This window comes from Eucyclogobius newberryi, unplaced genomic scaffold, assembly GCF_026437365.1.
Source record: "Eucyclogobius newberryi isolate DKJ021-1_F unplaced genomic scaffold, fEucNew1.0.hap1 SCAF_2, whole genome shotgun sequence".
In the NCBI taxonomy this organism is placed as follows: Eukaryota; Metazoa; Chordata; class Actinopteri; order Gobiiformes; family Gobiidae; genus Eucyclogobius; species Eucyclogobius newberryi.
In genome coordinates this window covers 43042924-43064835 of record NW_027315834.1, presented here as the reverse complement: position 1 = coordinate 43064835, position 21912 = coordinate 43042924, and the positions used below count along the sequence as shown (strand labels likewise).

Sequence of the window (21912 nt, the reverse complement as noted above, 5' to 3'; positions counted from 1 at the left end):
ATCAATGATTGTAGTGGAACTAAACCGACAACACTCCTGAATTATGATGATTAGTATGAATAAATCGACTACAACATTTATTTTTAATGCAAACTATTTCTATAGGGATTTTTGGGTAATTGTGAATATTAATCTTCACTTTTTCTCTATTTATTATTAATATGATGTAGTGATCCCAAACGCAGCACTTTTCCAGTCAATACATTATGTAACTTTTACCTTTTTAATCTGAAACTTATTGTCAGGGTGAATCGTGATGATTTATGAGATTTAACATTCAATCATTTAACATACTCTAATTTACCGTCACCAAACTGGCATTGAGAATGAGCTATTGAAGTTTCATTTTGGTAAAGCCCCTGAACAAATATAAATAAATGTAGTTATAGTTAGTTATGTGCTGTGTCTTTGGTGTCTCTACATCAAATCATGTAAAAGATGTTGAAGATTAACATTCATAAATCATCATAAAGAGCAGTAAATGTTGTAGTAAATGGACATCGTCATAAGTTTAGGGCCACTATACAATCCATTAATCAAAACGACTGACTTCTACTTCTCTAATTGTCTAAAGAAAAAGAAGGTTAAATCTAAAAGAGTTGCTTGTGGTACATTTCGTGCTGCTGTTTGTTACTAAATAATAATCTGGTTTGACGGAGGACGTTACGACAGCCAAAAGAAAGAAAACCCTGTGAGTGCAGCTCCGAGTTTGCAGTTTTACGCACAAGCCGGTCTGGGGCATGTTTAGCCTGTGACGTGTTTTACTCTTAATTGTCAAACTAAAATGGCTAATGAAGCAAGAGCTGCTCCTGCTTCTTTTTAAAATGTTCTCGAGAGACGGCGTCGTACAAAGAGCTATTGTGTGATGCTGTAACACGCTGTAAACTTTGCTCTGTTGTCATCTTGGGGTTTTAAAAGCAAACTTAAAGACACTATCTCATTTTTAAAGGAAATGTAATTATGTTTAGGATCAGTGGCTGGGAAGAATTTGTGGTTGGGTGTAAAAGTATATCTTTAAAGGCATGTGAAGCTGCAGATGGTACCGTTTGTCATGTGTGCCTGGCCCCGTCATTAAACTAACGTAAGAATTGGTCTGTACTTTAATCTCCATCACTACAGTAATTTTACTCGCATCTTCTAACAGTAATGAATGAGTCAGATTAAGCTTAAGGTTGTGGGATGTCATTTATGAAACATGTGCTCCGAGAACTGTGATGATTGTGTAGTTTCACACCTGAACATGTGTACAGAAAATGATTCAATTATATACATCTTACAACCCCGTTTTACTCAGATTTAGAGTTGTACTAATTTAACAAGTACTTTTGACTGCTTTGAGTACTTTTGAGCACTAATGCAAGAACAGAAGTTCACGTTTACATTTGAATGTCCCAGAGTGACAGTGGTTATTGATGTGTGTACTTTCTGATCTCAACATTCTCTACTGATATTTCACTATTGGTTCCAATTAAACGGATTACAAGCAAATGATTGATCACCAGTTAATAACAGTTACTCTTCTTTGAGACCTTAACATGTCAGGGCCACTCTTTGTAACACATATTTTTAAAATACTAAAACTACTCTAAAAGTGGCTTTTCCTCTCATCAACAGCATTTAAATTTTGTGATGTTCAAAATCACAACTGCAACTGCCTCGATGCGCGACAGTGAAATCGAGAAGCAGATTAAACAATGTTCACAGAAAACCTTTTGTGTTTTTGAGTATTCAGGTTCCAAAGCGTTACGTAAAGAGATCTGTATAAAAGTATGAGAATTTGTTTTCTGAGAAGAGCAGACAGAACTGAATGTGCAGCATGACTGGAGTTCCCCTTCAGCGCTCACACCAGAAGCCAGGGATCAAGTTTGTTTTTCTAAATGATTCCTGCATAAAAGTTCACAAAGTCCTGACAGCATTTTATTTTGCAACAATTATATTTTTGTTAATAGTATAATAAAAAGTCAATAGAACAGATGATACAAAACTATGGTGTTGATTACACAGTAATTAGGAAGACACACACACTATCTGCTTATGTAGTCGACTTGCAATGGTCAACCAAAGCAAAGCAACATCCAGTGTATTATAAAACATTACCTAAAGTCTATACAGAATACATGATCCTGACAGGTTCTATTATATCATTATGAATTAAAGTGTTCAGTGTTATTATGAGTAGCATTAAAGAGGCCGGTTAGTTGGGCAGGTTATTCTAATTATCATGAGGCTGGTGAAATCTGTTATAAATACATCACAATATAACTGTAAATGTACCACTCGCTCTTGTTCACTTTAAACACGTCTTTCACGCTCAGCAAAACATGTTGATCTTTCAGGAGATCCTCCACTACAACTTGGCTCAAGTCTTTCTCAAAACAGTTTAATCTATTTAGTTTTAGTTCAGTTTATTCTAGATGAAACAAGATGAATAAGCAATAGCAAATCTGAAGACCACGGTCACAGTAACTACATCTTAAGTTAAGTGTGATACACAGTGTTTGTATATATATGTGTACGCCCCATTAATGACACTATGAAATATATATTGTAAATATACAGTATATACTATGTATATAATAATAGACTATTAGACCGAGGTAGTCGAATATAAATGATTATAATGTATTTGTTAATTATATAATAATATAGGTGCTCTTTAATATATAACGATATCTTTCATAAAATGTTTTAGAGGTGCAGAACTTCCACAGTTTTTACACCTTATAAACCTGTGAGATCCACAATAGCTTTGATAAAGATGGTGTCATCGCGCAGATACGGGCTCTTTCCTGCCAGTTTGGCCAGCGGGCAGAAGAGCGGGCAGCCGCTGGCGATGTTCATCTCACTGATGGGCCGCTGGAACGACGTGGAGGTGACGTCAGGCCGGAACGCATCAATAATGTGCTCTCGGTTATTTTGATCCAGGAGCATCAACGTCACCTATTGAGGAGATTTATCAACGTCAACTCCACCAACTGGATGTCTGTAAACTCACTGCAGTGAAACTTACCTTCTGACTGAAAGGCCATTTGAGAAGCGCGTCACATTTGCCCCTCATCACCACAAAGAACAGAGACAGGTGAGTTCCTCTCCCAGTGCCATCTCCATTCAAATACAAGCGCAGGCACATTTTGTAGCCATATTTGCTGGAGTAAAAGGCTGTGAAAAGACACCAAAATGATTATAATAACAAAAAACAGCTTCACAAATAACAGCTTCTCAAAATATGTCATGTCGTTTGCTTCATTTGTCCAAGCACACACTTTCGCCCTCTCACCTGGGGAGAACATGGCAGGGGTGCGACCCGCAACAGCCTCTTGTCTGCGTCGGGAAAACTCCGTTATCTTCCAGACAAAAATGCCATCGTATGTGCAAAACTGTAGTTCCCTCAGAATCTGCTCAGTCTCTGAAAGCTGCAGGTCTCTCATGGCCAAAGTCCTCTCCAGCTGACGCACTTTATTAGACAGGTTTTCGATTTTCTCTTGATCCAAACGATGCTGCTGTGCAAACGCCTCCATCGTAACAGAACTCCGCTCCACCTCACGGTTCAAGACGCACACTATGTTTTCCAAAGCGGTCACCTGGCAAAACAAGGACATTGAACAATTTGAGAAAGTCATCAACTCCGATACCGCCGACGCAAGTTTGTGACTGATGGCAAGAAAACGTCTGATTCCGAGATGGCAGAGACGATTTACTATTTTAAAACAAATGTCCAAAAAGAAAATTCAAACTTTTGGGTTCACAATTTTGCCATATAAACATATAAACTGCAGAATAAACAATGAGGAGCCATGTGTTACATAATTTGAACGCACCAATGCAGAGTCTAGTAGAAAACACTTATTGGTGACACATAAACACAGATTTGCTGTATCTCAGCAGTTATCTCAGTTTTAGTTGAAGCTAGTCCCTTCCTAAGAGTAGCTCATTTGTTTACCTATTGCTATGGTGATTTCCACAGCGTAGTGATATAAAACGTGATTAAGTGTTTCCAAAACAGCCTATGCAGTTATTAAAAAATACCACAGCAGTTACGCTGCTTTCCAGTCGCCTGCGGAAGTCAGATTCACGAGTTCCGACTTGTAAACTCACAGTGGAACAGGAACATCCTCACAAACCTAAGTTTATCCAAGTCAGACACTCCAACATGGCTGTGTCCTGTGTTTGGATAATGTTTTCCACCTGACAGTTGAAATATTGATAGTCCTGGTGTTATTTTCTCTTTCGTTGCTGAGGTATCTGGCCCAGAGGAATGTGTTTTCTGTACTAGTATTCTGACACTTAGGGGCCTCTCTATTTATGATAAACTTTGGAAAGGCTCTGCGGAGATGTCCATGTAGAGGCATGATGGGGCTTCGCATAGGAACGGCCATGTATGGACACTTTACAACATCTGGTAAGCGTAGAGAGGTCAAAGTGCAGTCTAAGGGGGGTTTCTGCCTTTGTGAAGGAGAAGTATAAAGTCTACTGTAACACTAGAATCGAGGAGGCTCTGATCTGATCACACTGGAGCTCCCAGGCAAATGTCGACTTGTCTGTTGTATTGATGCTGTTTTCTGTGAATAAATCCTTTCAAAACACAGACGCAAGTGTCAAGCGAGTTCTTCCTCTGCTACCAAACCACCTCGAACAACACCTTTAAGACACCACATTGCTCCCTACTGCCCCCTGCTGTCTGTGAACTTGCTGCCGTTGAGCCTCTGTAGTTATAAATGCATTGTGCTAATGTTGCTACATGGAGCTAATGACAACAAAACAAAATTGTTGATTCATAACAAAGATGTAACATCACTGTATGGGTTAATAAATTAACTTAATTAGATCCATCATTTGGTTGATTTGAACACGTTCTTGGGTTTTATTGTTTGATTTGAGTCGTTACAGTCCATACACTGTCCAACACCGCATTAGTATTACAATTCTCACTGACCATGGAATAACTATCTCCAAGCCTTGAATTAAAGATGGCACGATTGACTAACCTTGCCAGTAAGATGAATTTCTTAGAGTTCACAAACATCTTGAGAATCCATCTTGTTAGGCTCCCACAGGATTGTGGTTTGGTCAGAAGTTAAAACAACCCGAACCTAAACAAACATGGCAGTGATGGTTGTACTTAAGACCTATTTTAAGAAATACGGACTATTTCACTCAATTCAGAGTGAGATCAATCTGACGCCTGTGAGTGAAAGTCACCTCACTTTGAAGCTAGGGAAAAAAAGCTAGAAAATGTCAAACCTTTTTATCCAAGTCCACTGAGGCACTGGCGCCCATTGAGACCCCTTCCTCAGGAGCCCGGTACAGGCCCAGCCCAGAGTCCTCCTGCCACTCGCCCAGACCCGAGGCGTCCACTCTTGTCCGCACCATGGACAGAACCATGGGCAGCAGCAGACGCAGGTGCTCCACGGTGCAGCTGCTCTCATGGTCACTGAGCTTACCATTGTCAATCTGCAAATGAACATCAGTGCGTTTAGTGTCGACTTTTCAATGTGAACTTCTCAAACATGTGCTAGCACGGCCAGCCAAGACTAACAGTTTTCCAATTCACCGCATTCCGCCCCGCCCACTTTTACCTCTGACCGTTACTGACCTGCACTTTACTGGTCCTGTTGGCATTTCCAGTTTAAGTTGATCATTTTGATATTTTAACACCTAAATTTCATATTTCTTGTGACTAATTTATTTGAAACACTGAGTTATAAATGTCTCTTGGTGCAATACTTTAGGTAAAAAAGAATTAAAGAACTGATTATTTACCCCCCAATTTACTACCTCAGCCCCTTCGAGTGGCCACCAGAGGCGTAGCTACCCCACAGGCAAGAGGCCCCCGGGAGCAGTCCTTAGGCTACGACAGGCTAATTACAGTAATTACATTTCATTGACAGGTCGCTCTACTGACTGTTGAGTGTTAGATTGACCACAATAGGTGGGGGACGTCAGTGAGCAACTGCAATAACTAAATGTAGCATTATTGTTGCAAAGCAGAAGAACCACACTAATGTTTATAGGACTTAGGAGAAGAAGGGGTGGAGCCTGTCTGGAAGGCCCCTTGTGATGTTTCGCTTGGGGCCCCAGGACACCTTTGCAACACCACTATGTGCCACCACATGTCACCGTAGAAACGCCCCTGGTGGAAATTAACTCTTAATTTCAAGGGAGAACTAGAGAAAAGTCTCATGGCGCTGTGGCATGTTCACGGTTACATCCTTCTCACAAGAATCAGACTTACCACAGCTTTGCAGCCCACTTCGCTGAACGGACACGCGCTCTTGGACTTGGCACAGGAACGGAGGTGGTCACTGAACTAAAAGGTGTAAACAGACACACAACATTAGAGTTGTCCGCCGTGAACTGAAAGCGACCCTTGCAACAGTTTACTCCACGTCGTTGCCGGTCATTCGCAGGTAAATACGAGTCGTCGACAACAGTAATAACCTTTTCTCTCGGGATCTTTTTCTTGCCACAGTCTTTGCATTGCAGGGGAAACTTCAAACATATTTCATCATGTGCCTGAAGAAAGAGGACGGAAACGTTCAATGCCCGCGCCGAGATGTGCGCCGATAACGCGAGTCGTGCGCTACACTTGCCTTGATCTCCTTGTAGTTGAACGTCACTTTGCAGTATTTACAGTTGAGCGTCCGCGCTTCGCATTCGCGCTCGTTGTGCTTGTCCCTCTCTGAACGCAGAATGTAGTTTTGACAGCTGCTGCACTGTATCTTTTCAAATTCACAGCGGCCTTCGTGTTGAGCCTGAGGGGAAATGACATGCAAAGATCACGTACAAACCCACAGCCTTTTCGTTCAGGAACACGGTGTTGTTCCACGAGCTTTATAACGAGCGTTGTGCAATTAATCAAATTTAAATTGTAATTATTGTGTAATAGCGAAAAAGAAACCAAGAGAGAAAAGAGAAAGAAAGCAGGGATTTTTCTTATATAATGCTTTTCACAGATAAAAATCACAAAGTGCGTTAAATGAACAAATTTAAATCAAATTAGGTAAAAATACTGATCAAATAAATGAAGTTACAGCCTAGTCAACTAAAAGATGTTCTTGTGTAATAGAAAACTTTAAAATTGTATTCTGAACATGGGAGTTCTTTTGCCTCACAAACCTGGAGCCTTTTGGATTTTAAAACTTCCATCATAAAACGTCACTAATAAATGATGGCTAATAATCTAATAAAGGGAACTTTCCACAGCACATCGTTTCAAATAATCCCGATTTAAATTATGACTCAAACGATTGTGACTTTCCTTTCCCACAATCAAGCGGCAATTTTTATATAAAGGACCTGCTGTCGTTAATTATAACCGCCATATTGTGTCAGTTCAACCGTCAACAGCCATAAAACTAGATGTGGACTATAATGTGGACTATTTGGTTTGACATTTCAACAAAGCAATCAGAGTCTCTGAAACGTGACTTTTCGATGCGAATTAGAAAACGTAGCGCTTTGATTGAACCTTGTCGTGTTTGGGTTTAATCGTGTAGTGTGTAAAAGGCTTCGGTGAGCTTTGCAATACTTTCAAAATAGTGGGTAATAAAGACTCTAGGCGGGGCGACATGTGAAACTCAGAGCTGAATCAGCCTCAGTGTGAATTCACAAAGCCTTAACCATAGGCAGGTTCTTTCTGACTGCGCTTTGGACATTCACAAGAAAATTACACGTAAATAATCCACAAACCTTATTTTCTTTCTAAAATTGACTATATTAGGTTTTTAAAGCAGTATTTTGACATATAATTTATGACAGTGCCTTGAACTTTTTATTTATTACATCTACTGTAACATTGCACATTAGTTTCTACATTCCAGTTCAACAAGATAAACCGACTCAACGTCAAGATTACTAGTGTTCACAAACTAACTCATTCCTTTTGACACACATTTACATACAATGAAAACAAACTGGAGTTGTACAGCCAAATCTACACATAAAAACACGCCACATTGTCTCATCAGAATAATATCTGATTCTGTGCCAACACATTTTCTGGAGCTGGAGTAATAATAGCAGCCTCTTTGCACTCGGAGACAATTAGCCCTGTGAACCTTTTATAAAAGGTCTTGGTATTCCCCCACTGAGGCGGATGCTCTGTGGTTACAGGGACTTTCCAGACCATGTCCAATTTCACTTCCTGTTTGCTGAAGCACATGTTGTAAGAGGAAACCTTAAAGGGGAAATTCACAGAGCAGCAGCAGCAGCAGCAGCAGTAGCAGAAAAATGCCACAGGGAAAGCTTTTCTCAATGAGGAGCTTGTCAGATGTCTGGACTTTTTTTACAGCGCGACGTGCACCTCACCTCATAGTCTTTGATCGAGCCCGTCCACAGGCAGCCCTCGTTCAAACACCTGGCCGGCAGACTGGCGATCTCTCGACCGGCCGCGTTGTCCGGGAAGGCCTGGATACAAACCGCATGAGTGAATCGACGCCCCAAAAACCCCCAGTCAGACTACGACCGACCTCAAGTATGCTTCCTTAAACGGGGCAGGTCCGAGACAATGAATGATTTCGACTCCCGGTCAACTCACCTCATTACTATTCAAAATGGAAATGGGTTCTTCGTAGATCTCCTCTTCCCGACAGGCATCACAAGGTTTAGGGCCAGAACTAAGAGCGAGCACAGGGTCAATAGTGACAATAACGGGTCAATCCAAACAATAAAAGGTCGTTACGCAGCCTTGATATCAGATGTAAATGTACAGAACGTTGTGTTGGGCTGAATATGAATTAATATAATAAATGAATATTTTAGCAGTCGACTATTACAATATTGTGTTAACTAAGGGCTTCCACTTAGAGAATATTCACAAATAGTGCATTATTGACAAAAAAAAGAAACAGTTTATTGTTATTTTTTTTTATATTTTATATTTGATAACGACTGTTCGGCCAGGTTTAACCCTGCGACGAGTTGGCCACTGTCCAGGGTGTACCCCGCCTAAGGCCCAAAGTCACCCGCGACCCCCGAAAGGGAACAAGCGGTAGAAAATGAATGAATGAATGTTTCGGCCAGGTTTCTGTTTGAGTAACGATTCGGAGAAAGGCGTGGCCGCGGCGTTTACCTGGTGAGCTGTTTGAAGCAGTGGACGCAGAAGCGATGGCCGCACTGAGCCTGGACCGGCTTCCGCAGAACCTGAAGACACTGCTGGCATTTATATTTGTTTTCCATCGGCACCGACAGCACGCTCAGGGGGATCCCTGGCAGCGAGTTGGCGCAGTCTAACGAGATTCGAGCCATTGTACGCCATTAAACTGGTCCCCTGTCAAATACACAGATACAAATACAAAATTAACTTCACCGTGACGATCATGACGACCTCTTTGACACTTCATACAAAACTATAACGCACGTGTTATTATATATTTAAGAGGATACAATCAATTCTGCGTTTGAAGCAGCAGAAGCTCACGGGAAGGTAAACTCATCACTAAAACGTGTGCAAACATTTGATTTAAAATGTAATCCTCTTGTGACTAGGAACAGCTTAACACCCAAACACTTTTAAATGTAAGAATAACCTAAAGAAAATCAAGTATTCACGGTCTGAGCTTGGTCATAACAGGGAAGTGGGGGGGGGGGGAAATAACAGACAGATCGATTTTGGTAAGCTATTTGAATCTTGCTCACTTCCGTCTGATGCGTTTCATTTGCGCACGTCACATTTGCCATTCGTGGTGTGGGTTTTGCGGTGCGATGATGTGCAGTTACTATAAGCACCGACGCAAACATGCAGACACTTGCTAAATGATATGCGTCGTTCACAGGAAGGTGCAAAAAGAAAAAGAGTATTAGCACACATGTAGAAGCGTTTTCCAGCAAGGTCCACAGCAAAACAGCACATTATTCATATTGTATGACTAACCTTGACTGAAATAAGAGTGTCTTTTGTAAAAGGCGCGACAACCAGAAAGACGACACTGCCCGGATCCAAAACAAACAAGGGAGTTTTGGTTTGGTTTACTGATGTCAACTTGATATTGGTTTTAAACATTCAGAAATTGAAAATAAAAGGAGTTTGACAGAGAGGAACTGCAGACGTTCTGTTTTGGATAAAACACTAAACACTATCGCTCATTTCAGTTGCATTCCTGTTCGACAAGAGGCTTGACGTAACCTATAACTAATTCTCACAAGAGTCACAAGGGTTCAGACGCAGCTCGTGACCACGGGACTGTTGAGACTACACAACGACATTTGACCCGCACAAGAACAAGTAGTACAAGGCACATAAAGGTTAAGAAACTTGCTGGGGAGGTGCCATCTTATCTACAGTGTGGGCCGCCCGCACTGCCAGCTTCTCACACAATGACCAACAGGTTTATGGATCGTCTCTGTAAGAGTCATACACTGTGCGCCACCCATACTTATGTTTAAGCTCTTAAATATGTCGAATGTACTAGAGCTGAACATTGTGAAAGTGCAACTGAAATACTGCTCAGTAAGATAAGATAAGATAAGCCTTTATTCGTCACACAATGGGGAAATTCTAGTGTTGCAACACAAAGCAGGTACAGAAGTGAATCATAAAATAACTTATAAACCTACAATAAAAACACTCTTATAGAAAAGCTCCTATAAAAGTCTTATTAAAAGTCTTATTATACTATATGATAATAACAATAGTGACACTCTTATTTACAGCTGTTATATGGACAGAGAAAATTGAAAAAATTGCACATGATTATGAAGATGAATGAGCAACACTGTCATATTCATGTCCAATACTGTTGTTGTTGTTTTTTGTCCTGAGAGTCAGACACGAAGTCAGACACAAAGTCGACTAAATACATTCTTGGTCGACTAAAAACGTACTCTTGTCAATCGATTAAAGGGGGTGTGGCAAAAGCTCTCAAACTATTCAGTATTTGATCCAAACTGCACAGAGTTCGCGCAAAAACACACAATTTCTACAGAAAAGTACTCGGAAACGGTGCGATTGTGTGCAATAAGGCCGATTAAACTGCCGATTCACTCACAAACCCTCAGTAATCTTGACTAATTACAAATGTTGCTCGACTAAAACGCCACGCACCGATTAATCGACTAAACGATTTTTTTTTTTTATCTCATAGCAAATTTAAATGATTTTCTTCAATGCATCTTGAGTCTTTACATCTTGTTTTCATGTTCATGTTGCACCGCTTGAATGTTTAGCCAATACGTAGAAACAGTACAATGATCGATCTGTAAACACAACAGGTTGGACTGTACAACACACTAGACTGTACAACACATATCCAGCACACACTATAAAAACACACAACAAAAGCAAGTCTTTGGGTCTATTTACAGCACATTTACACCCAAGATCATCTCCAGGAAGCTCAAGTCCAACACAACTGCCACAGAACTAGTCCCCCACCACCTCAAAACCAGTCTGAACGTGTACTCACCAGCTGCAGTCGACTTTATACCACCACAGACTCGTATAAGAGTATTTGAGGAGAGACACGCCCACTCGCTACGATCCATTCACCAGCGCGACCACGTGACTCACAACACCGACCGCACACGTAAAGTCATGCTATTGTGCCGTGTAGTGTTGTGGATTAGCTAATCATGCGCGCGCGGGGGAAGCACACGGAGCAGAGAAGAACGTTTCAAAAGGAGACATTTCGCAAGTCACGGAAAAAACACGCCGCGTCAGGAAACGGAAAGTGTAGAGAGGAGATGAAACTACGCCACAGTGTGCTCGCCACACGCACACACACACACACACACACACACACACACACACACACACACACACACACACACACACGACGCGGGTCAATTAGTCACTTGCACGAGTTAAGGCTGTACGTGTGGAGTCACTACGGGGTTTCTGGCGGCGGTTTGAGCGAATGGAAGCCACGTTTACCCGAAAGCGGCTGACACAAACCTGTGCTGGTGCCTTTTGGCAAACTGACCTTTGTCCCAGTGTGGATGTAGCAGTGAGACGTAAAGCGAAAGTCCTCCCGGAGTGGAGAAGGACGTCTCAACCTTTGCTTGTTTACAGTGAAAGATACAATCTGGATTCAGCGCGTTTGATTTGTGCACAGGAGCCGCGGAGCTGTGCGGCCATAGAGTTTAGTTTATAGCGGTGCTATAAGAATGACGGGCTCTTGTTGCCGTGGCGATGTCGGCGGCCATCTTAAAAGGGGAGGATGAGCAACGTTCAAGCGATAAATAATGTAAAACAGTCAAACAAATGTATTGATGATTGACATAATGGTATGGTCCTTTTTATTTGATGTATTCATACTGATTTTATATGTATTTATTTGTTTATATTTATATTAATGAACATATGATACATATAAGATAACCTTTATTTGTCCCACAATGGGGAAATTCTAGCGTTGCAACACAGATTATGTACAGAAACAGATTGGGCACAGAAGTATAATAATACAAACAAAACGAATTACTTAAATCAAACTCTCTACTAAAACACTCTTGTAGAAAAACTCTTAATAAAAAACAATAATGACACTCTTATTTACAGAAAATGTTGCACCAGGATGATTGACAGTATGTCACACTTTCACAGTATTGCACATATGTAAATATGCCACAGGCTAGTTTCCAGGTTGATGTACCTCTTCAAAGTTAACAATATTAAACAACAACAATACAGAACACATCACAAGCACACTCTAGGTCTAGGACCACAGACAATTACTCCACGCATAAAATATGTTTTATAATGTAGGTAAATCTACAGATGTCTCAATTGCTCATTGAATTAAGAAAATTAATATTCACCCTAAAACACTGCACTGGTCTGATCTATTTCTACAGCCATTATAATAATGTTTGTGTGTCAATACACCATATAGACACAACGATTCATTTTAAATTCTGTTTACTTCAAAACTATTACTACAAACTTTATTAAAAATCCAATTTTACACTCACAACATGGCTGTTTCTGTAGGTTACCGTGGTGATGGTCTTTCTAGCCTATTCATGTGTTCTAGTTTTCTGTTTTATTCAACATTATAAGGACTTTTTCTCATTCAAACGTTATAATATTTTTACATTTATGATAGCTATGGCAACGATCCTAATTTCCCATTATTGTGTATCGTATGACTGATTGGTTTTATGTTAAACTAACATAACCCCGCCCGCCTGGACTGTCCAGGCTGGAAAAGCACGCTAGTATGCGGAGCAATGCTGGCGCATGCGCAGTACGGCTCAGAAATGTGGCTGACTGTCAGTCGCCCTGTCAGTCGCCTGCTCCGTGTGAAACACCGAAGATGTGGACTACTCACCGCAGGTACAGCTCTATAAATGCACTATTAACACGTTAAGGAGAGAAACAAGCTTTAGATAACATTTATTGTGAGTTTATCACTGTAAATATATCTGCTCACGCATGTTATCATCTCTCTAGGACCATGTTATAAAGGATCTTACAGAAGCTGCAGCGACTTCACTCAAACTTATCACGACCATGGTTTATATCCAGGACACATCCCCACTACTGTCCTGCAGAAAAGTCTGCTGGCGGTCGGCTCTGGAGTGGCTGCACTTCAAAACCCATACAGACATGGTAAGAGCTGTATATAGCACTCCAGGGTAAAACCCCACTGTCTCCACTGAGCTGTCAGAGGACAGTGGAGACAGTGGAGACATTGGGGTTTCCTTGTTTTGGGGGAAACATTTAAAAAGCTGTGATGACATTTTCTCTTCAGGTTGTGGTCTAAGTGTCATTTGCCATGTCATTACTCTGCCTGTGTGAAGGCGTAGCATAAAAGGTTCATTATCCATTGTAATCATTTCTGAATTGTAAAAAAAAATCTGCAATATAAGTTGCATCGCAAATACATTTAGTAACTGTTCAAATCTTCTCTAACAAAATTAGTAATCCAATACTCATTAAGTGGTCTTTAGGCTCCATAACATCCCGTGTGCTGAGAGAAGAGGTTTTATGACAGAGCATTGACATACAAATAACATGGCAAATGTGTAAATGTGTGCTCTTTTTTGTTTTTTATTTATGAAAACACTCTTTCCACTGTAAATGTACTACACCAGAATGTCCTCACGCGGCTTCACTTCAACTTCATCTTATTTAGTGCAAATCTCATATCTCATTTTGCATTTGAAACCACCGACATCTGCTGTATTGATCGATTTAAAGTAGGCTGATTACGAGGCATCGGTTCAGCAAACACACACGTCTTTGGCTGAAGTGAGGCAACCGCAAACTTAGAACCAATATTCGTTTAATTCTCCATTCGCAGTTCTTATATTTCCTTTCGCCTCTTCCCTGCAGATATGGTGGCTGTTCTGGGAGAGACGACGGGTCACTTGGCGCTGGTCAAACTCCGAGACCGCATGAGAAATGACCCGGAGGGCTACTCTATACTGCTGTGGGTGAAAACATGGCGCAGTATTTGGCCGTGTAGTAGTGTTTTACAGGCATAACACGTACATTTGTGTTCATATTCAGGGAAAGGCCCAGGATACGACTTTCTACTCTAGATCTAACAGCGATGTCCTCGATGCCTGACGGGTCATTTGGAAGAGAATACCTCAGTTTCCTGGATGATAATGTTTGTTCAGACGCATTTTATTCAACACGATTCACATATTTGTTCCCGTTTGTATATGGTTGTTATTTTACTTGGCATTTTTGTGTCTTTTTCATGGTTTTGCTTGCGGCCTCAGCACGTCACGCCCGACTCGCGGGCTGAAGTCAGGTTTGTGGACGACGAGGAGCTGGCGTACGTCATGCAGCGATACAGAGAAGTGCACGATTTCCTGCACACTCTACTGGGCATGCCGACCAACATGTTAGGTACGGTCCCAAAAAGCCCTGTCAATATCGACCGCTTTTGAAGTGCGATGTATCGTCAGAGGAAATGTCACGATGAGCGGAGATCTTGCCTTTGACACAATAACCTTAAAGCAGGACAAACCCGGTGAACCCTGTTGTTTTTAAATGAACAATATCATCAAAAGCATGAATTGCAATAACTAAATAGCAGAAGGAAATGATGAAGTTGCTAGTTAGTATCATTAATGAGGTGTAGATGTTATTATTCAAACCTCTACTGCTCAAAAGAAAGGTTTCCATTTAGTGCCAAGAAAAGCGCCACACAAGAAGCAAAAAAAATATATAAATATGTTGTTTTACGATTATTGTGAGAAAAAACGTCACAATTATTGAGACTGTAACCGACCAACAGTGAAATATTACATTTTCTTTCATTGTCTTTGTCTAACATGTGAACTATTCCTCAAGTTTGTGTCTGACTTTACAAAATTCAAGTTAAATGTGACAAAACACAGCCAGATAAAAAAAGTTCTTTCTATTTAGGTCTATGTTTTGGGTCTGAAACTGTCACGATTATTACTTTTTGGTTCTTGCGATTATATTGTGACCTGAATAATCCTGATTATCAATTAACCGAACGATCTTGACATCCCTTGTTCCAGCTTTCAATCATTGACCACTGAGTCGAAAGAGCGATTGTGGTTACCTGAATCTGCTAGTTTAATATCAAACTGTCCTGGATCCTCTCATGTTTTAACACGATAAAGTGACACGTTCGTGCTTTTTAGGCGAGGTCGCTGTAAAATGGTTCGAAGCCGCCAACACTGGACTCCCGATGTGTGCGCTCGGAGCCGCGCTGGGGCCGCTCCGGCTCAAAACCAGGTAATAGAAGCACTTCCCATGTTTACTGTGTTGTACTTTTTGTGAATGCCCATGTGTCTCACTAAACAAACCACAAAGAGAAAGAGCAGCTGTGTGTGGGCGCAAGAGGAAGCGGCTCAGACTCCAATAAAGCAATTTCAGTTGTCATGTTTTAACGGAAGCGTGCGTGTCCTCGTTTTGCCCCCGTCGCCGCTCGTCTTGTCGCGTTTTTACACTAGCGTTTATTCTAATGTCGGTGTTTGTCTTGGTCTTCGAAAGTCAGTTGCAGAAGCTGTTCCAGACCCTGGGCCCGTGGGCCTTGCAGAACGGTCGGAAAGCTCGGTGTGTGCTGAACGTTTTCTATGAGAGACGATGGGAGCAAAACGTGGAGAAGCTTCGTGAGGAACTTGGCATCGAACCGCCGCCTGACGTCAACGGCGGCAGAAAAATGGACTGACCAGGAATGATGAGAGACTGGATGTTTGAAAATGAATTATAGCTTTTTTGCCATTTTTTATTGTTGGTTTAATTTTGCCCCTGTAATAAAGAAAAGAAGTAACTAGGCTCATGTTTCATTTTTCTACTCAATACATCCAAACACAAGTGACAGTTGGTTCTTTGACGCTGCTGCCCTCTAGTGGTAGTGAGCGTAAAAAGAATGTAAATTGGCCAGACTCGTTAAACTACTTACAGTCACATACCCCACAATAAAAAAACACAGTACTTTTTTTTTTCCTTCATACAAAGATATTTATACTACTACAAAAATCAACTCAGAAAAACTGAACTGTAAAAAAAGTACTGCAGATAAGCTTTAAAAACAAAATACACACGATTTAAGAAAATACGAATTTAAAAGTAAATGTAAAAGTACAAAATAAATACTTAGCTACTTATAAAAAAATAATTGAACAGGCCTTTCTTACATTCGTGGGTCTGCTTTTCGGTATTGTCAGTGCACAATGGTGATACTCTGGTCGGTCACAGCACACGCAGGCAGCAGTGGAGCTGTAAAGGTCTGTGTTATTGAGTGTAGAATAGCGTTTGAGTCGGGCTCGTAAAACAGCAGCGTCTGACTGGGCCAGTCCAGCAGAACGCCGATCTTTTGGGGCCTCTTCACAATCTGCAGGGGCACTTTTTTCCCAGCATGGCAAAAGGAGTAGTCCCCATCGTAGTTGGACAGCACCCAGGACTGACTGTTATAACCCAGCCGGGCCTCGTTCCCGGAGCCTTTGCGCTCTAAGCTCGAATAGCAGACTCCAACCTTAAAGGCCGCGCTCTGGCCCACATCCAGCACCCAGCAGTGTGTGTCCGATGACAGAGCCTGGGAGCCCAGAGCGTTGGGCCAGCTGTCAAACCGGGCAGGGTCGTAAGGACAGGGCTGACGGGACCTTTTATTAGTGAAGGTCAGAGTGAAGAGGTCCTGAGACAGGGTCAGGAGAGGGCCGACGGTGCGTTCATCGAACTTTAAAAAGGAGGTTCTATGAGCTAGAGGAGACATAAAAAAGAAAATTACACTAACGCAAATCTAACTCATTTTATTGAGATGATTCACAGAAAATGTATAAACATTCTTTATAACTGGGGAGGATCCTTCAGTAAATTTCTACAGTGTATGTTCTAGGAATGTCACAATATACACTTTATTGTGACAAGAAAGATTTCAATGTAATTATTCACAGGGTTAGATAATTAGGTTATTATTATTATTAGGTTATTATTATTGACACCATGACCAAAACGACAGTATTTCCGTTAGCTTTCCTCCTGTAAGTGATCGGCTCTATCAAATCAAACTTTGCGATTGATGACGTAAAGTTTCTGTGACATAAACTAATATAAAAGCACTTTAAATTCAGCTTTACCTTTTCAGAGTACAATTGAACTGAAATCACTTAATTTTGTTTCTAAAATGCTCGCTATACAATATTTTATGCTCTCACAATTATTCTGTAATAATCTTGACCATTGATTAACCAATTCATCTTGACATCCCTCCACATGGCCGGATGGAAACAACACCCTCAGTGGGCATAAAGGTGCAGGCAGAGAAATAAATGGTAGCTCACCGTTTCGTCCGAGCAGCACTGCAGTGGCCCACAGACCTCTGAGCAGTTTACTGTTGCTGCAGCTGGCGTTCAGGTTGAGCTGCTCAGTGTCACAAGGCTCCCCGACTCCCTCCGCCTCCTCCACTCTGACGCAACAGAAGAACCAGGCGTTACGTCACAGCACAAGACATGGCACTTTATAGGCTTCTCCTCAACCTCTTGTTCAGTACATGAGTTATTCGTGGTGGGCAGTCGAATACAAAACAAGTATGACTCATCAAGCGCTGCAGTTGACCAAAGAAAACTGGCAAAGGCTCTCCAAACTTTTCAGTGTCAGTGTTTATTTGCTAAAAGGCTGATTAAACTCACGATTCACTCCTAAATCGTCAGCTAACCTCACTCCAAATCCAAATAAATAAATAAAGTCTAAAGTTCACCAGATTCATAATAGATACAAACTAAGTGTTTATTTCTGCCATGTATTTATTCAATTATACATTAGAGTAGTATTTTTGGGATAATCCTTCGTTAAGGTTATTGTGTCAAAAGTTAGCCTCTATATTATCGCACCTATATTTTCTACAGCAACTTCAACATTTGTTATCGTGACAGGTCTAGCAGCATGAAGTATTTTAAAGAGGTAATTACCGGTCTGCTATCTCCTGGGCGGAAGTCTAAAGAAGAAAATAGGAAACAATTAGAGTTAGTTCCTAAAATCTAACTTTAAATTGTTAATCTTGGAAATATGTAATATTCTCTTGAGTCCCTCACCACGAGCTGTGCGTCTGGAGTGTGCGTGAGCGTGTGCACCAGATGGACACGTGTTTGGGAGAGACGGGCCAAAGCCTGCTTCCAGTGGGCCTGTTGGGTCAAGAGACACTGCTCCACCCGCTCCTCCTCCCTCTGCACCGCCTCCAGAAGTCGCTGCTCCTCTTCCTCCAGGGCCTCACGAGCCGCGCTGACCCGGGCCAACACCTGCTCACGCGCCCGGCTGGCAGCGACCTGACCACAGTAACGGCACAATAGAACGTGTGTTACAATAGGTTTGAAATAAAGGAAATTATGGATGCAAGTTTATCTACTTTTTATGGTCCAAAGCAAGGGAACAATTAAGTGAGGAAGTGTTTATAAGGGCAAAATACATTCATGTTTGAAATACAAAGTGGAAATGACACAGTGTTTGGTTTTCTCCATGGTTTATCTCCATGGAAACAAGTGTGGGCACAAAGTGTTTGAATTTTATTCGCTCCCCACTCTCGGAGATGCAAAACTACTGCTGTGGCCGTTGACTGATGAACTAACACACACACACACACATCTTGAGAGACGATAAATCTGATTAGAAGATGTTTGTAGATGTCTACACAATAGGTTTTACATAAGGAAATGATTGTTTGCAGAGAAGATTATCATAATTGAGTAAATGCAGCAAATTGCAATTTTGATTTCATCGCAATTAATCTTGCTGACCTGCGGCAGGGACCACATTGCTTATATTAGTCAAGTTGTTTCGCTTGAGTCGGGTTAAAAATGTTTAGCGTTTCATCCTAACTTTCAAAGTGACACATTCAACATTAACAAAGTACATTTGCATAAGTTTCACGTACTATAACAGGTAGAGTCTATATGACAGGTTCTCCTGTTTTTCTAATTATTACTTAGTTTGGTAGGATACCACCTGGGCTGATTATTTTTCGTTACGTGGCAGTTTGTGAAGACATTTTGAAAAATAAAGGTTTAAAAATTACAGGAAGTAGAGCTTTTTTTTTTTTAAATTAGACATCACATGAAATTAGACATACAAACATACCATACATAACTTAAAGCAACAGAATATTATAAATTAAATATGACTTTTTACAGGAAGTAGAGCTGAGTTCTGAACCAGAATCTCTGTGATATTGTCAATGTGCGACGAGCCGTTAAAAACACAGATAATTTACACGGCTTAATCAATCATTCAACAAAATAAAGCTGTTCTCTGATGTTTTTGTCAACTCATATGTGTAATTTATAAGGATGTTTGCTCTTGTTTTCAGTCTGGTTGCTAGGTAACAGCTGTGGAAATACCTCAACCTATGTCATATTTGCTGCCCATGTCCAACCAGGAAGTAACATTATAAACTTTACAAAATTGTCAAACTGGGCACCAATAGGCAAAATGTTTAGTAAAATCTGAAATATAACTGTGTTCACTACGTTTTAGTGACATGTGTATTCTAACCTGTCATACAGACTTTAAGAATACATGAATGAAATAGAATCTCAGATAAACCAAGACTAAAAGGCCTAAACTATTCATCATATTAACTATGTATCATACTGACTATCATACTATATAAACTTAGTATAATATAACATCTTACATTAAGCACTGCTTTGTGGGAACAGTTCTTCTCACCTGCAGGTTTTGTTCCTTGTCTGTCAGAGTGTGTTCGATGAAACGATCAATCCTCAAGGCCTGAAGCTGTATTTTCTCACAAACGTCAACCAGCTGATTCTGTTAAAGACATGCATGATTATGACCAAAAAGTCAACAGGAAAATCCTGTTTTCCCAAAACCCGGTGGAGGAATCATCAAGAAAAAACACTTGCGAAACCTGGCACACCCAAAACACAGCTGAAATAACTTTGACAGTACTGAACTGTCAAGGTCATATTTTCTATTGGCAAAAAATATTGTAAAATGTTAGTGTAAAGGTCAATTCACTGTAGGACAGCCTATGTTTACTTGGTTGAAAAAAGCTCAGTGAACTAAAAATAGTCTTGGCAAATAATAACTGAATGTTAGTTAATATTTAATAACCACAAGGTGGTTTGAGACTGATGACTAAACTCAAGTGAAGAAACAAATGCACACCTACAGGAACGTCTGACTGAAGTCCCCATTCACACTTACAAACTATACACACGTACAAACACCACATTAGAACTGGGACTAAACCTGACCCAGAACTCAACAAAGCCAGGGCTAAACCAGGACTAAACCAGTGCTAAACCAGGACTAAACCAGGACTAAACCAGGGCTAAACCAGGACTAAAACCAGGACTAAAACCAGGGCTAAACCAGGACTAAAACCAGGACTAAAACCAGGACTAAAACCAGGACTAAAACCAGGACTAAAACCAGGACTAAAACCAGGACTAAAACCAGGACTAAACCAGGACTAAAACCAGGACTAAACCAGGACTACAACCAGGACTACAACCAGGACTACAACCAGGACTACAACCAGGACTACAACCAGGACTAAACCACATCTGTGTCAGAATGAAAGTGGGACCCCACTGTACAAAACACACCCTAAAACAATCCCATTGACTTCCTAAAAGCAGAGGTGGAAAGCAACAAGACAGCAAGTACAAAGTAAAAGTACTCTTTTAGGTGCACTTTACTTCAGTAAATATCACAGTTGATAAGTTTTACTTTTACCACTACATTAAAGAGTGGATATCTAAACTCTAGTACATTTAAGTTTAAGACACTTCCTTGGACCAAAAATCAGCACTATTCTTCTCAAGATGTGTACACTAACAGAAACTAACTGCTACTTTAATACTTTTACTTTTTATGCGGAGGCCCACTTTTAATTCGACTTGAGTAATAGTTCTGTTCTGCAGCACGGCCTAAAAGAGCACACAGGTGTAAGTGTCGGGTCAGCTGGAGAATACCCTCACTGTGGAGACGCGCGTGTCCAGCGGAGTGAGCGAGTGCGCGCGGCAGGGGCCCAGTATGGCGCAGTGGGAGCAGATGAGTTTCTGTTCCGTGGCACAGAACCAGTCCAGCTCAGCCTTGTGCGCCTCACACAGCTCACATTCACCGGAGAAAATCCCGGACTCGTTGTCAGAGGCCGCCGCCGTTGGCAAGGACGCGCCGTCACCACGTCCTGTCGAGAGCCGCTCCTCCTTCAGCGACTGACCGCGGCTCGAAACTGTCAAAAGTGCCCGGTCACTTGCCATAATCGCGTTTTCCGACGGTTTTGTGTTTCCGTTCTGTTCATCCGACGAGCACAGAAAGTCACGAGTCACGAGTCCGTCCGACATGGCACAGGGAGCAGCAGGTGCACCTCCTCCTCCCGTGTGTAGATACGCAGGTGTAACAGGTGAACGGGACACGGAAGTGACGCGGCGCTTACGTCAGCACACGTCATGTTTGACTGTGGCTCACGCAGCCTTTACCGGCATGAAATAATGTGTTCCACAGTCTAATGTTCAATAAATACA

At 41.3% G+C, this 21912-nt stretch overlaps 3 protein-coding genes across 4 annotated transcripts; 1 reads left to right on the top strand and 2 right to left on the bottom strand.

The window, feature by feature from the left end:
- Positions 1–1910: 1910 nt before the first annotated feature.
- traf2b (Tnf receptor-associated factor 2b) lies at positions 1911–12039 on the bottom strand. The gene is made up of 11 exons (XM_072453105.1): positions 11919–12039; positions 9071–9268; positions 8537–8615; positions 8308–8406; positions 6591–6752; positions 6439–6513; positions 6233–6307; positions 5242–5451; positions 3278–3581; positions 3011–3159; positions 1911–2940 (listed from the first exon to the last, which is right to left on the bottom strand). The coding sequence occupies exons 2-11, from the start codon at positions 9244–9246 to the stop codon at positions 2722–2724; spliced, it is 1548 nt and encodes a 515-aa protein (XP_072309206.1). The 5' UTR covers positions 9247–9268; positions 11919–12039; the 3' UTR covers positions 1911–2721.
- A 1092-nt stretch (positions 12040–13131) lies between these two features.
- On the top strand, positions 13132–16157 carry coq4 (coenzyme Q4 homolog (S. cerevisiae)). The gene is made up of 7 exons (XM_072453100.1): positions 13132–13273; positions 13391–13549; positions 14276–14372; positions 14453–14555; positions 14671–14800; positions 15568–15661; positions 15920–16157. Exons 1-7 carry the CDS (start codon positions 13168–13170, stop codon positions 16095–16097), a joined length of 867 nt encoding a protein of 288 aa, XP_072309201.1. The 5' UTR covers positions 13132–13167; the 3' UTR covers positions 16098–16157.
- A 25-nt stretch (positions 16158–16182) lies between these two features.
- bspry (B-box and SPRY domain containing) lies at positions 16183–21767 on the bottom strand. 2 transcript variants are annotated; one of them, XM_072453099.1, is made up of 7 exons: positions 21711–21751; positions 21361–21620; positions 20090–20188; positions 18460–18690; positions 18337–18362; positions 17710–17834; positions 16185–17128 (listed from the first exon to the last, which is right to left on the bottom strand). In XM_072453099.1, exons 1-7 carry the CDS (start codon positions 21730–21732, stop codon positions 16593–16595), a joined length of 1299 nt encoding a protein of 432 aa, XP_072309200.1. In that variant the 5' UTR covers positions 21733–21751; the 3' UTR covers positions 16185–16592. The 2 variants fall into 2 exon arrangements, with proteins under 2 accessions (XP_072309199.1, XP_072309200.1); XM_072453098.1 differs by having other exon boundaries at positions 16183–17128; positions 21361–21767.
- Between the last annotated feature and the right edge of the window lie 145 nt (positions 21768–21912).